This window comes from Triturus cristatus, chromosome 3_2 (assembly GCF_964204655.1).
Source record: "Triturus cristatus chromosome 3_2, aTriCri1.1, whole genome shotgun sequence".
In the NCBI taxonomy this organism is placed as follows: Eukaryota; Metazoa; Chordata; class Amphibia; order Caudata; family Salamandridae; genus Triturus; species Triturus cristatus.
Window position 1 is genome coordinate 280,239,494 of NC_140584.1, and position 13,917 is coordinate 280,253,410.

The 13,917-nt window shown below is 48.6% G+C and overlaps 1 protein-coding gene across 5 annotated transcripts in view; it reads left to right on the forward strand.

The window, feature by feature from the left end:
* LOC146857102 (lethal(3)malignant brain tumor-like protein 4) overlaps nt 1–13,917 on the forward strand; it is a 566,079-nt gene that overhangs the window by 190,267 nt on the left and 361,895 nt on the right. For all 5 annotated transcript variants that reach the window (XM_085647600.1, XM_085647602.1, XM_085647599.1 and 2 more), the window contains one exon: nt 13,494–13,632. In XM_085647600.1, coding sequence (XP_085503726.1) covers nt 13,494–13,632 — 139 coding nt within the window. The remainder of the gene's footprint in view (nt 1–13,493; nt 13,633–13,917) is intronic.

Consider the following 13,917-nt stretch of genomic DNA (forward strand, 5'->3'; position numbering starts at 1 on the left):
TGAAAGGTTATTCTCATATTGAGTTGCTTGCATGGCTCGGCAGATTGCCAGACCCACTGTGCTCGGCCAGTTGCAATGCATAGCAAAGGTTGGTTGCACAATGATTATAAATAGTGGATTATATCAAACATGTTAGTTGGATATAGTATATCATAAAAACACTAAAGATCACAGCAAAAACTTCAAGGGTAATGTATGGTATCATTTGCTCTTAAATTCGTTAACAAGCATCAAAGATCACATCATAAATTACATAATTATTGGCATCACTGGAGACCGTGCATATTACCGCACTAGTCATATAATCCATGATATCACTATGAACAACAGTGTAACCCAATTACAAACAAATTGATGCAAAGCACAACCTCTCTAGCTACAGATATTTACAATTGACCATACTCTCGAGTAAGAATAGAGAGTCCCCTTTTCTGCATTCCCGGAAACTTTGGCAGAGGCTGGGCCTGCAAGGTATTATACCCCTATCGGTCACTAGGCTGGCTGGTACCCTGAATATCAGGGTGAACCAATTCAGTTGGTGACATATTACCACTCATGAATATATTCTAGGAGGCAGCTCATAGCATCTTAGTGGAGAAGTGTGGCTCAATGGTTAGAGCGGCAGACCTCGATGCAGAGCACTGGTCCGGGACCAGGGTTCGATTCCCGTCGCGGCAGGGTTTCGGGCTATAAATTCCGCGGACCGGATATTCTCGCCTCAGTGCCTATTCTAATCATGGGTCCCACGCTGCAACTCTGGGCAATAGCTTGCTTAATCTCCACAACGGCCCCAACAGCGCTGGGATGCCTGGCCTCCCCATGGGGGTGCCCAGGAGTGGACACCTCACATGGAAAGCCAGGAAGGGTTTTTTTTTTTTTGAAAAAAGTTTTATTGTGCAGAGAAAAGGTTACAAGCACGGGCCTACAACCGCCAGGGCCGGCCGCTAGTAGTTAAAGTGGTCAAGCAGATCAAAAAACAATGACTGGCCCACAGGGGCTCCGCTATATCACAGTAGATCAGACTGCACATAAGGGAAGTCAGGATACACACTTTAATATAAATAACAACAAAAATAAAGAAAAAACAAAAAGCAAGGCGAAACGACTTGAAATGGGCGTCGAACCACAGCCGGGGGAGTCCACACCCGACCACCCGAGGGCGGTCAATAAAAGAAGGCCTGAGAGGGAGGGGGGGGCCACGGGAGAACCAAATATGTATTCCGAAGTACGAGATAAGCAAGGAACCCTCAAGGATCAGGGGGACGAGGCAACCCCAGACGTATCCACCAGGGGGGGAGCACAGAGAGACCCGCGATACACGTTCCACCGCCCCCAAATTCTACCCCAAGCCCCCGGTTTACCACGAGCCACATACACAGTTTTCTCCCTGAACATGCACCAGTCCATGTTCTCCTTCCATACGGACACGGTGGGAGGCCGTTGGGAACCCCAAAGCTGCGCTATATCTCTCTTTGCGATCATGTTCCCCAAGGCCGCCCACCGAGCCGGAGCCGCATTATAGTCATTGGGCTCCCATACATTCAGAACACAGCGACGCACCTCCGGCAGCAGAGCGACCCCTGTGACTCGTCTCATAATATCATGCACCTGGCGCCAATATTCCGCTATCTCGCGGCATTCCCATAGAATGTGGAGAAAGGTGGCACTGAGCCCGCAGCGACGTTTACAGAGTCCGTCGTCAGAGAACCCCATCGAGACCAAGCGGGGGCCCGTCACATATACACGATGGAGAATCTTAAGCTGGACCAGACGGAGACGGGCCGGATGGCCACCTCCTTAGGGGATGACAGTGCAGTCTGCCAGTCCTCGTCGTCCAACTCCACCCCATCTCCCGTCCATGCCTCCCGAAGACGCACCAAGAGGTCAGCCCGATTGTTTATCAGTTTTTTGTAAATCAAGGAGATAGTACTGTCGGGGACGTGACCATCGAGTATGCGGTCCTCGAGAGGCGAAGAAGCAGGGACCGTGGTCCCCTCCCCAAAGACCGAGAGCAGGGCGTGCCGAACCTGTGCATAACGGAAGAACTCTCTTTCACTAAGCTCGTGCTCGCTCTGGAGCACCGCGAAGGATTTAACCGCACCTTTAACCCACAGGTCCCCCACTCTGCTGATGCCGATCGTGTCCCAGCGCTCGAAGCCTTTCGTTGTCCAGAGGCTTCCCAAGCGTTCTGAGGCGAATAAAGGAGTGGCACACGTTAAACGCTCACTCCAGCCCATCGCTATGTTCGCCGCCTTCCACACACGTACCGCAATCCTAGTAGGGCCCGTAAGGGTCCTACCAGCGGATCGAGAGTAAAGCACTCTGTTATAGTTACCGCCGGGAAGCAGGAATTTATCCATCTCATATGCCGGGTTCAAACCAGGAGCGTACGTAGCATGGTTAATGGCAGACAGCTGGGAGGCCCAATAGTACCGTCTAATATCAGGAAGCGCGATGCCCCCGTCATACCAGGGGAGAGTCAGCTTTGCCAAAGCGATACGCGCTCGCCCGTCCCAAACCAGTCTCCTCTGCAAACTCTCCACTTCCCTAAAGTAGGCCGCCGGAATGACATCGAAGGAGTTCTGGAGTGCATAAAGAAATCTGGGAAGGGACATCATTTTAAACAGCGCCGCGCGACCAAGTGGAGACAAGGGCAACTTACACCACCGAGCCGTATCCGCCCTCAAACGCCGGAGTGGAGACAGGAGATTCTGCTCATAGCGGACCGCCGGATCCAACGAAACGTACACCCCCAGGTATTTAAAGCCGGACTGAGATATTCGGAGCGGAAGCCGAGGCGGCAAGAGAGGAAGGCCACCAGAGATAGGATACACACAAGATTTGGACCAATTAATTATCAGACCCGAATTTTTCCCGAAGGAAGTAAGGACATCAAAGAGAACATTGAGGTGAGATACAAGAGAATATCATCCGCGTACAATGAGACCCGATCCTCGAAGCCCGGGGCCCACCGGAGCCCCCTAATCGAGGGCTCCCAACGGAGCCAGGCAGCGAGCGGTTCCAAGGCGAGAGCAAAGAGCAGCGGGGACAACGGGCACCCCTGCCTAGTTCCCCTCCCGAGAGCGAAAGGCCGAGAAACCCGCCCATTGACAACAACCTGAGCCATTGGTCCAGCATAAAGGAGCTTCACCCAGCTAAGGAACCCCAAAACCAAAACCAAACTTCGCCAAGACGGCCCAAAGGAATGGCCACTCAATGGTATCAAAGGCCATCGTGGCGTCTAAGGAAACCAATATGGCCGGTTCAGAGAAGTACTCCGCCCTAGCGAGGACGCCGTGCAGACGCCGTAAGTTGAGAGCGGTATTACGATGTGGGATGAAGCCGCATTGATCCGGATGTATCAAGTCACATATAACGCTCAGCAAGCGATTAGCGAGGACCTTAGCAAGGATTTTGGGTTCGGCATTTAGTAGGGAAATAGGCCTATATGAGGCACAGCGGTCACGTGGCTTACCATCCTTGGGAATCACCACTATAGTAGCCAGACGCTGGTCGTCGGGAAGGGAACCCCTCTCGAGCGACTCCTGAAACATATGACGGAGGAAAGGCGCGATTTTATCCGGGCGTAATTTATACAGTTCAATCGGCAGGCCGTTGGGGCCCATAGCCTTGCCCGAGCGAAGGGAGCGAATCGCAGTAGCAATCTCGTCGACAGACAAAGGGGCATCCATCAGCTCGCGGTCCTCGACGGATAAGCCGGGCAGGGCAATATCCCGCAGCAGAAGACGAGAGTCGTCCTCATCTCTATCAGACACCGGGGAGTACACAGCCCGGAGGTGGTCAGCAAAACACTCCACAATCTCACCAGGTTCAGTCACACACACTCCATCCGAAGCTCCGGGACCACACGATTCACTCTCTCCTTCTTGCCCAACCAGGCAATCAGCTTACCCGCCTTGTCTCCGGCATCATACAACCTACCCTGCTGCTCCCTATACATGGTCTTGGCAGCGTCAGTAACAAGAGACTTATATTCAAACTGCTTCAGGCTGAGGGCATGCAGCCCATCCGGAGTGACACCCGCCTCCAAGGCTGCCTCCAGCCCCTATATTTCAGTCTCCAGCGTCACCACCGCCTCTCTCTTAACCCTCTTAGCCTCCACTATCTGGGACAGGGCATGCCCGCGGAGCACTGCTTTAAAAGCTTCCCACAGGGATACCGAGGACAACACCGACCCCTCATTCTCAAGAAAATATTGATCAATCGACTTAATCAGGCTATCACGGATCTTGGGGTCTCGCAGGTACCAAGGGTTAATAGGAGCGATCCGCCCAGCGGACCGCGTCCCAGTGTCAAAAAGCAACCACAGTGGGGAATGATCAGAGATACCCCGGGCCAGGTGTTTAACCTCTCGAATCCGAGCAGCCTGGGCCGCGGGCATAAGGAAATAATCCAATCTGGAGAGACTCCCATGGGCCCCAGAGTGAAATGTGTACTGACACTGTGTCGGATGCATTAACCTCCAACAATCCACCAGACCGAAGGTCTCCAGGAGTCCGCCGAGCCACGCCTGGGCAGCAGGGAGGGCCCTGGGCGGGTGGCGATCCAGGTCACCCGAGACAACCGAATTAAAGTCCCCACCCATAAGCAAAAGACTGTCAGGAAGCCCAAGCAGCATACGACCCAAGTCTGAGAAGGTGGAGTTCTGGAGGCCCGGGGGAACATAGACCGAGATCAAGGAAAGGGACTGCCCCTCCCACCTCCCAGTCAGAGCCACATAGCGCCCTCTATCGTCTAGGACTACCCTGGTGATCTCTAACGGAAGTGAAGATCGCAGGAGAATGCCTACCCCTCTCGAACCAGTGGTGAAACCAGAATGGGCCACGAGTCGGTATCCCCCCCTGTTCATGGCATGACAAACATTACCAACCAGATGCGTCTCCTGTAAGAACACCACATCAGGAGTCAGACGACGCAAATATTGCAGCACAACACCCCGTTTGATACGGTCCCCCAATCCATTGACGTTCCAAGACATCAATCTCAACCCGTCCCCCCCCATCCCCTCCAGTAGATCAAAGGTCCCCTAGCAAATAGCGCAACACCCGAAACTGAACCATAGCCAATACTTCGCCTTGAAAACAAAAAACACAAATCCAAACAACCCCACCCACCCACCAACCCCCCCCCCCCGAATCCAACACCCCCCACCCTGCACCCCTGCGGTCCAAAAAACCACCCCAACTTGCAGTGTGCCTGTCGCCCTACAAACCCCATTCTACGAAAAGACCCCGGAGGAGGAAAGGGACCCGTCCCCGCCCGCCCCCCACACCGATCATAATGAAACAAAATGCACAAAAGAAGTAGAACCCAGCCGAACAGTACAAAATGGCAAAGTCAAGGACCAAAAGTCACTCCGAAGGAGACCCGCCACCCTCGGTACCGGCAGAGGGCCCAGTCCGGTCACCCCGGTCCGGCCGCAAATCCAGCCAGTCACTCACAGTCGCAGGAGAGTCAAAAAAGGTAGTCCGATCTTCATATTCCACTCGGAGCCTTGCAGGAAAAAGCATAGAGTACTTGAGACCGAGGTCCCGGAGACGACGCTTCACCCCCTGGAAGCCCATCCGCTGTTTGTGGACAAGTTGGGTGAAGTCCGGGAAAAAGTTAATGGACGAGTTCTCATATCGGACCGGGCCATGGACCCGTGAGGCCTGCAGAATCGCATCTCGGTCTCTGTAATGAAAACGTTTTGCTACAATAGGCCTCGGGGGGGCCCCCGGTCGCGGCCGACCACCTGGAACTCGATGGGCCCGCTCCACGGCGAACAACTTACTCAGGCCAGCGGGGGCAAGCTGTTCGAGGATGAGCTCCTCAACCATGAGATCAACCGGGCGGTTGTCGGAGGTCTCCGGAACGCCTATGACGCGGATGTTATTGCGTCGAGCCCGTCCCTCGAAGTCCTCCAGCCGCCGGGCCATCAGATCGTTGGCCGACTTGAGATCGCCGAGAGTAGTCTGCAGGTCCGACACGTCCGTACCAAGGGAGGACGTCCGCACATCCAGCGATTGAACCCTCTCGTTGGTCTTAGAGAGATCCGCCCGGATTAGCGTAACATCAATGGCCACCGTGTCGATTTTACGGGCCAAGGCCTCGTACTGCGTAGCGATGGTCTCCCTGATGCCATTAATGGCGCCCATGGATCTGGCCCTGCAGGGACAGATCCGGAGAAACGGACGGGCCACCACTGGCATCATCCGGGGGGACACTGGCCGTCCCAGGGGATCCTTTACCCTGAGTGTAGCGGTCCATGTTGTTCGTCTGGACCGGTCCCCCACGTAGGGATGTCTTGGTCTTACGCCTCTCGGGGTCTCCCCTGCCTCCCATGAGAACCACGTTCGCCGAAGGGGACCACCGAGGAAGCGTCGAGGGGGCACAGGCCAAGCAGACGCGGGCCGCACCAGAGGCCGCAATGTGGCGGAGCGAAGGGACCACCGTCGATGGGCACACTGGTAGCAGGCGAAGACACAGGCATCAAGCGAAGGCAAAGTGAAAGCCCAGTCGCACCAAGCAAGTCCACTGTCCAGCCCCTCAGAGATCCAAAAGTGAAACCGAAAGTGATGTGACGGCCACTGGCACAGCCCCGCTGCCGTTGTTGTTCAACTACGCCCCGGCTCCACAGATCACCTTCGCATCGGGCACAGCCATCGGTTGGGCCTCAAAAGTTCAGACCACCATAACTCAGGATTGCCAGGTCCGATTTGATTTCCGAAAGGAGTTTAGTGTTCAGCCAGCATTCGTCTCCCAGATTCCATCGACCAAGTCAGGATAAAGTCAGGATAAATTCCGAGGAGCAGCGAGGGTCCAGGGAGCCCTGTGCTCACGCGACCATCTTGGATGCGCGCTAGGCTCCTCCTCCAGGAAGGGTTTCTTCAGCGGTATGAATACAGCGCTGAGATACCCGTAGTGGTGATCGGCGCTATATAAACACCTATACATTTATACATACATCTTCCCACAATGGGACTTGCCCTCCCTAGACCTGTAAGCTACTGTCAGTGTCCACCCTTTCAGTGGGATTTTGTCTCCCTTTATGCATTCCCACTTTGCTGCTCTTCTTGATAGATCTTATGTTTGGTTCCCCTACATTGTTTGCCCTCTGCTTTGGCTGCCTCTTTGGAACCATCTGAGTGGCTTCCACCCTCCTTGAGAGGTGGTGCATGTGATATGGGCAGCTTATCCACAAAGACTGCCTACTCTGATCTCAGATGTAAATTTATCACCTGGAGTGGGTTGGACAGATTTATTCTGTGTAAGCCAAACTGTAATCATGGCATGGCTTTGATTTGGGCACAGTTAAGGGTACTTACCAGCCCTTAAGGCATTTATTTGTCCGCCTGTTCAGCCCTCTTTGTTCAAGTCACCTGTAATAATAACTTTCTTTATATAAGTTTCCCCCAGTCTTTTCACTGTGCCGCAAAGGGACCTTGTGTCGTGTCCACAGTTTGAACTTATCAGTTGCATCCTGAGGCTTAATACGTTTTTTCTCATATCCTGAACTTCTGCTCGTCTTGCAAGTGAACTCTGGGTGTTGACCTTTCAGCAAATGCATTCTGTTTCCTTGGTAAGCTGGTGCTTCATTCTGGGATATCCTTGCTACTGATGGCATTGTCACCATTTTCTGTAGGGCAGTCTGTCTTGCTCCCTGCATTCTTCTCTCTACCACTTCCCTCTAATGTGGAAGAGACTTCACTGGTTTGATCCAGTGCAGGCCTTAGTTTTAACATTGGCAGGACTAAAGAGACCAAGTAGATGATCAACTCTTTGACTGGTTCGCAATCACAAATAAAGGAAAGGCAGTCCATTAATTATTGAGGTGGATCGTCCTTTGCATTTAGGTATGCTGTGCTGTTGTGACAAAAGATGTCCACCGAAGTCATAATTGCTAACTCTACCATGCTGAAAACTTCTACTACAGGAAGCATGCTAAAGACTCTAAAAAAACTGTAAAAGACATTCTGAGTTAGGGAGGGCACTAGAGTAGCATAGCTGTAATAGGTAGGGTTACAGAAGGAGGGGTCCTATCGCCCAGAAAGGGCTATTGCCCAGATTATGAACCCCAGAATGCACCATGGCAGTTATCCAGAAGTCAGAAGAGATTGTTGGCGGGGCCTCCATGCACTACTGCAGGGGAATTCTCAGGGTGGTAATAACCTCACTGCTGGCAGCCATAGGCGTCTGACTGCTCCATAGTGAATGTCTACATAGATTTTTCTGTGTTTTCATATATGTCTAGAATTGCACTGATGTTAGAATACAGAACCTGTATTTGGATAAGCAATGTTTGAACATTGCCCTTTCGCTTCAGAGATTCCAGAAGCATAAAAAGGTGGATGGGATACCATTTGAAAACTGGGATCCATGAAGTGGTGCATGATTAGAATGTGTGAGTGAAATGTATGGGATTACAGAATTCCGATTCCCTAAGCCAGTTGATGGTGGTGGAGGGCCTCTGAGATTAGTGCCCCACCATGCTCAAACAGTAAGGTTTCTGATTTACCCGAGAGGGATCCAGAGCAGTGTTGAGTTACAAGTTGTTCGCTAACCAAGTGAACAAAGGCTTAGAGCATCATGGTTCTAAGTCCAAGGAGAGAAGAGCCCCCAGCAGAATGTCTCAAACCTGAATAGAAGAGTCCGAATGATTCCTAAGGCTCGTGACAGAACCCTGTGGGAGAACTGGATTCCTAACCAGAAACCGAAGGAAAGAAGTCGTTTCCAAACCTAAGGTGGTGACTTTTCCACACCGGTGGTGGTTACATTTTTTAGGTGCTTCTGGAAATGGCATTACAAGAAAGATAGTCTCGTGAAGGGTCCTGTGTCCGCTGCACTCCTGCTAAACAGGGTGCTTACAGTGGGGATGGGTACCAATGAGAACCCGTAGCACTCGACTTAGTTGCAGTGGACATCTGGGTACATGACCCATATGCTTTGAAGCATATTCACCCAAAGACCATGGGGTCTGTCAGTGAGGTGGGCTGCAGTGGGAGGAAGGTTCCTTCCCTAAGTGATACTGATGCTTCGCGGGCTGAAGCATCTTAAGCATGAAGAAAGTGTACCTGGTGCCAGTGCTATTGGCCTAGTAGCCATTCGTAACCTGGAGTACCCGTTTGCAAGAGTAGAGATTGAGGGAAAGGGTAAGAAAGAAATGTAAGGTTACGAAAGATTCAGGATACTTGATGCCTCTTGGGCAGTTACTTAATTGTGTCCGTGTTATTCCCAGGCTAGTAATGAAGTGGACCATGTTTTGGGCCCCATAACCTTTTTTGGCTGAATTAATGAGTATGAAGGAAAACGTTTTTGCAAGCCAGAAAAGGCGGTATGGATCAGAAGGCTGTGTACCAGGCGGGTCAGGTAGTGCTGTTCCTGGAACCTATTTGTTGTTGTGCTATAGAGAATAATAGTGGTTAAGAAAATATCTGAAGTGAGTAATAGGGACAGTGACTGAAGAAGTCGAGAAGGATAATTCCCTGACTGATTGCACAGTGATGAGAAGGATGGCTTAGTAGAAGATTTGAGACTCGCTCCTGACCTCACTTTTAGAAAGGGATAGAGGTCAGTAAGGTATTAGGGAAGGTTTCGCCTGTCTTCCCACTCACCCTAGGGTTGACACCATTCTGATTGCATGATATAGACACAGAAGATATCTTCCTAATGAATAGCAAGGATGCCAGACTGAGTTCAAGAAACCAACATGGTAGAGGTTGCTAAGATGTTTGACCTGGAGGTGTTTGAGCCTTCCCTTTGTCCACAGGCTAGTTCTTTGAAACTAGTTCCAAAGTAAAATTTCTGGACCTGCACTTCTGTATGGTTAATTGAGTTCTGAATGCAGTCACCACGATCCGTGTGCACCCCCCTATTCTTCAAGGTGATGAGCTAGTGAACTCGTTGTGTACTCTGCAGTACTTGGATTACCTTTGATCTGCCTCGTGGTGGCTGGCAGAAAGCTTTGGCACCTGGTGCTTAGGAAAATACTGTCTTTTCGATCCCAGAAGGCCGCTGTCAGTTTAAGGTTATGCCCTTCTGGTTAAGTAAAGAACTGCTTGGACATTGGGAACCGGTGTAGGTGAGAATACAGGGGTAAAACCGACAATCCAGGCAACCAGGTGCCATATTGGGAAGTCCTCTTTGATCTCACTTGCACATCAGTTGAAGAATGGGAGGAGTTTCCGCCTCTTGGATGCAAAAATACATGCAGTACTGCATTATGGATATTCCTAATAACCAAACCCAGGTGAGAGCCTTTATAGTTCTGCCTAGTCATTGCCCACATTTTGTTGCCTATCAATGGATTATAGTTGCCCCTTTGACAGCCCTGGTCTCCAAGAAGCAGCTGAGTAACGTAATTTGGACTGGGAAGCGTGATATGGCCTTTGGTGATGTGAAGACCACTACAAAATACCTTTGTTTAAGACCCCAACTAAAACAAACCCTTCATTGTACAAGCAGTTACGTCCAGAAAGTGAGTTGGGGCAGTTCTTGGCTTGCTCAGTGACATGGACAGGGATCATCCACTTCCCCAATTGCAGATCACATTCCTAGGAAACAGAACTGAACAGCCTTTAGAAAGCAATGTTGTGCTGCTGTTTTGGCTCTTCAAACATTCAGGCTTTACTTTTCTAGACCTAGTTATGGTCTAGACGAACTGTAAGCATCCGAAATGGCTAACTGTAGCAGAAGGAGAGAAAACAAAATTGCTTAAGTGAACAATTCCTTTGCAATAACTGGACTTCACTGTTAAGCACAATGCTCAATTGCAGCGTTGAAATGCAGATGGATTTTGCTGCTAATTTTGCCCATTCTGAAGACTGAAGACTAGACTCTTTCAGTGAATCTCTTGGGATGGGGTTTCTCTTGTTCATGCCTCCAAGATTGTGAGACCTGTCACAAGTTCCCCAAAGTAAGCATCAGAGCATTTTAGGAATTTTTGCCTTGGCATACATGATAATGATGCTGAAAAGAGAAATATGTGTTGTGGTGGGGCACACAGAGTACAACCCTTTTATATATGTGTTGGCGATTACTATGCAGCTCGGAAAGGGATTTTTTCTGTTACCTGTATGGGGAAGGTGACCTACTGACCTTGCTTGCTAAAGAAAGGTGTTCCGCTAGTCCCATTTTATCCAAGCCCTTACATCCATGTGGGACATAGATGACACATAAATGTTTATTCTGTAGATGTGTGGCACACTAAGCATGTGTTATGTGTTTTTTGGATCTTCTGTACAAGGGTGGCTCACCAAATGGAGGACGGAAACAGCCTGCCAAACAGGGTATTTCGACTGGAGGTATACCTTGTAAATGGGCATTGGTTTGCCTCTCTAGTCCCCCATGGTACGTCTGTATCAGTCTCACCATGTGACCGGGTATCAAGGCTCTTTTTAGGTGGGTACTTCATGCGTTTGGGTTGGGGCAGCTTGAATGCCCAAGTGTTTCACCAACTGCATCATCTATGGAGCCAAGGACTGCGACACCCATTCCCCCAAGTTGCCAAGCAATTTTGCTGTCCTTTACTAGTTCAAGCCGCTAGCAAGAGAAGATCACAGCTTGCTCGCATGCCTAGCATCAGAACAGCAAAGCAAACTGAGACCATTATCTGTAGAGACCTCCCTGTAGACAAAAAAAAGTTCATTTGCTAATAACGTTTTTTGAGAAAAAAGCACAAAATACAGTAGAAGTGTATATGTTCTGGTTTGCGTTGACACGTCAAGTTAAGCTTGGTTCCAGGATCCCAGGTTTCATACAGATATGTAAAGGTTGTTGCCCATGTTAAAGGAGGGGAAGACTAAAGAAGCTTTCATTGATAATTGCTTTGTGCCATTTGAAGTATTTGCACAAAAGTTGAGGCACTGGAATTGAGCTTAACTTGCTTAATTCTCTAGCTGTATGCACAGCTTCTCATTTGCTTTTGGCAAATTGCTGCTGCAGAAAGTAGAAGGCTTCATATAGTGGGGGTTAGTCGCAAGTTGGGTTTCATCAGGGCCTGGCTGGGTACCAGTCCCACAATCAACTCGTGCATCACACAGCTGGAGGCCATGCACAATGGGGGATAAAGCACAATACCATACAACGGCATTATTTTTCATTACCACACCTGCATCACATTAGTTAACACAACCGCCAGTAAAACGCTGGAAATACCTCATGAAAGTGTTACTTAAAAAAAAAAAAAAACTCAGATTCACCGAATTGAAAAATATTAAAAAGGTAGTTATGATTCATATAGTGCAGTCATTTTTATCTTTCCATCTGACAAAAGCCTAATAAAATCACAGCAAACCACAGTCGTGACTTTAAGATTCAGTAGCAAACTCTTAATACAATGACATTCCTCATTTATTGTACACTGTGTACGCTATACCTTGCTCCTCCAACATGCACACACTTACAGATGACTTATACTCAAACAAAATGATGAACAGACTGATTATTCCTTGGACAAAAAAGCATCCACATTTCCAGTATATGATACCAAAATAAAAGAACGCATTTAACAGGCCACCACATGCATATCTAAAACCAATCGTACATACCATTGGGCAGTAGCATCATGTACAGACTAACCACTGGGCAACAGGCATTCCAGTAACCAAAGAGATTCATAAATAAATGGTAACATTTCTACAGATTGAGTTATTTAGTAGTTATAAAGAGGCCAGTCCATAATCAAAAACGATGCCTGTGTCCAAGTTAAGGGTATCAAAATACGTTAACCATAATCCACTTATTCCAAAAAATATACAAATGGGCGGAACGTGAAATACATAGACTTTAATTTCTACTAACAGAAGTGCATTTATGGGTGTTGTAACAATTAATTTGGTCGTAGTGCAGTGCTTAGAATATCGTGCGATTTCTTTTTTTTCCCTGACAACGTTATCTTTGATACAGATATTTTGTAGTTGTCCGGATGACCTCCTAATCTTTTATAAGTACTAAGTAAATCACGCTAACATAACAAGATCGTAGCTTGGGCTCATAGACCCAGTATGTGGACACATTCAAGTACAGGTAGCATAGACCTAATGATAGTAAGAGACCGTTGCTGGCCAAAACGGAAGCATTGGGCTAGTCAAACCTTGGAGGACAGAAAAAGGTTGGAGTGGCATCTTGAAGATGTGTTGTTCTTTATTTGGATACATTGTAACTTAATTGGATATTTAACTAATAATGCCCTTCATGACCGAAGGACTCTTTCGGTTTTGGTGAACTTTGCTACAAAAAATATTTGTTTGGTGTGCTTTCTGAGGCTCCAACAGTGTTCATCAAAACATGTTATCATAATGTTTAGTGTATTTTTAAACTGTCTGAATGGAGAAAGAACTTGTACATAAAGATTGTATTTCTGAGAGTTATACTTTGTGTGAAAGCTTTTCCTAGTTTCATATGTTTATGTTGCTTTACCTTCCATATTAAACCTCAAAATGCTTTGATGTGTTTGTGTATTCCTTAATTTTTCTGTGATCCACTATGTGCAGAGAATCCAAAGAGAGTCAAAACCTGGCAAAGAACCAGATAGCTGTTGTAACAGAGTCTGAACGGCCTCAGCGACTTCGAAGAAAAAGAAAATTGCTGATGGATTCTGATGATGATGATGAAATCTTGGAGGAAGAAGAGGTGAAATATTTCCTAGTTGTATTTGTCCAGTGTCTCCATAATCCACTTGTATGGTTAGGCTGATAGATGATCTTGCCTGTTACTAAAATTGATCATTTTTCAGTTCCTGCCTCTCCTTTCACATTCACAATTGTCTGTCCTTAGTGACACTGTGTATCTCCTGCTTGTTGGTCTCCAGAACCTTTTAACTTGGTCATGATTGTCTTTACTCTTCTGATGCCTTTCACATGAACGAGTAGTTGCTCCTATTTATTCGCTTAAGGGTGGGTCCCTTGCTCACTTTGC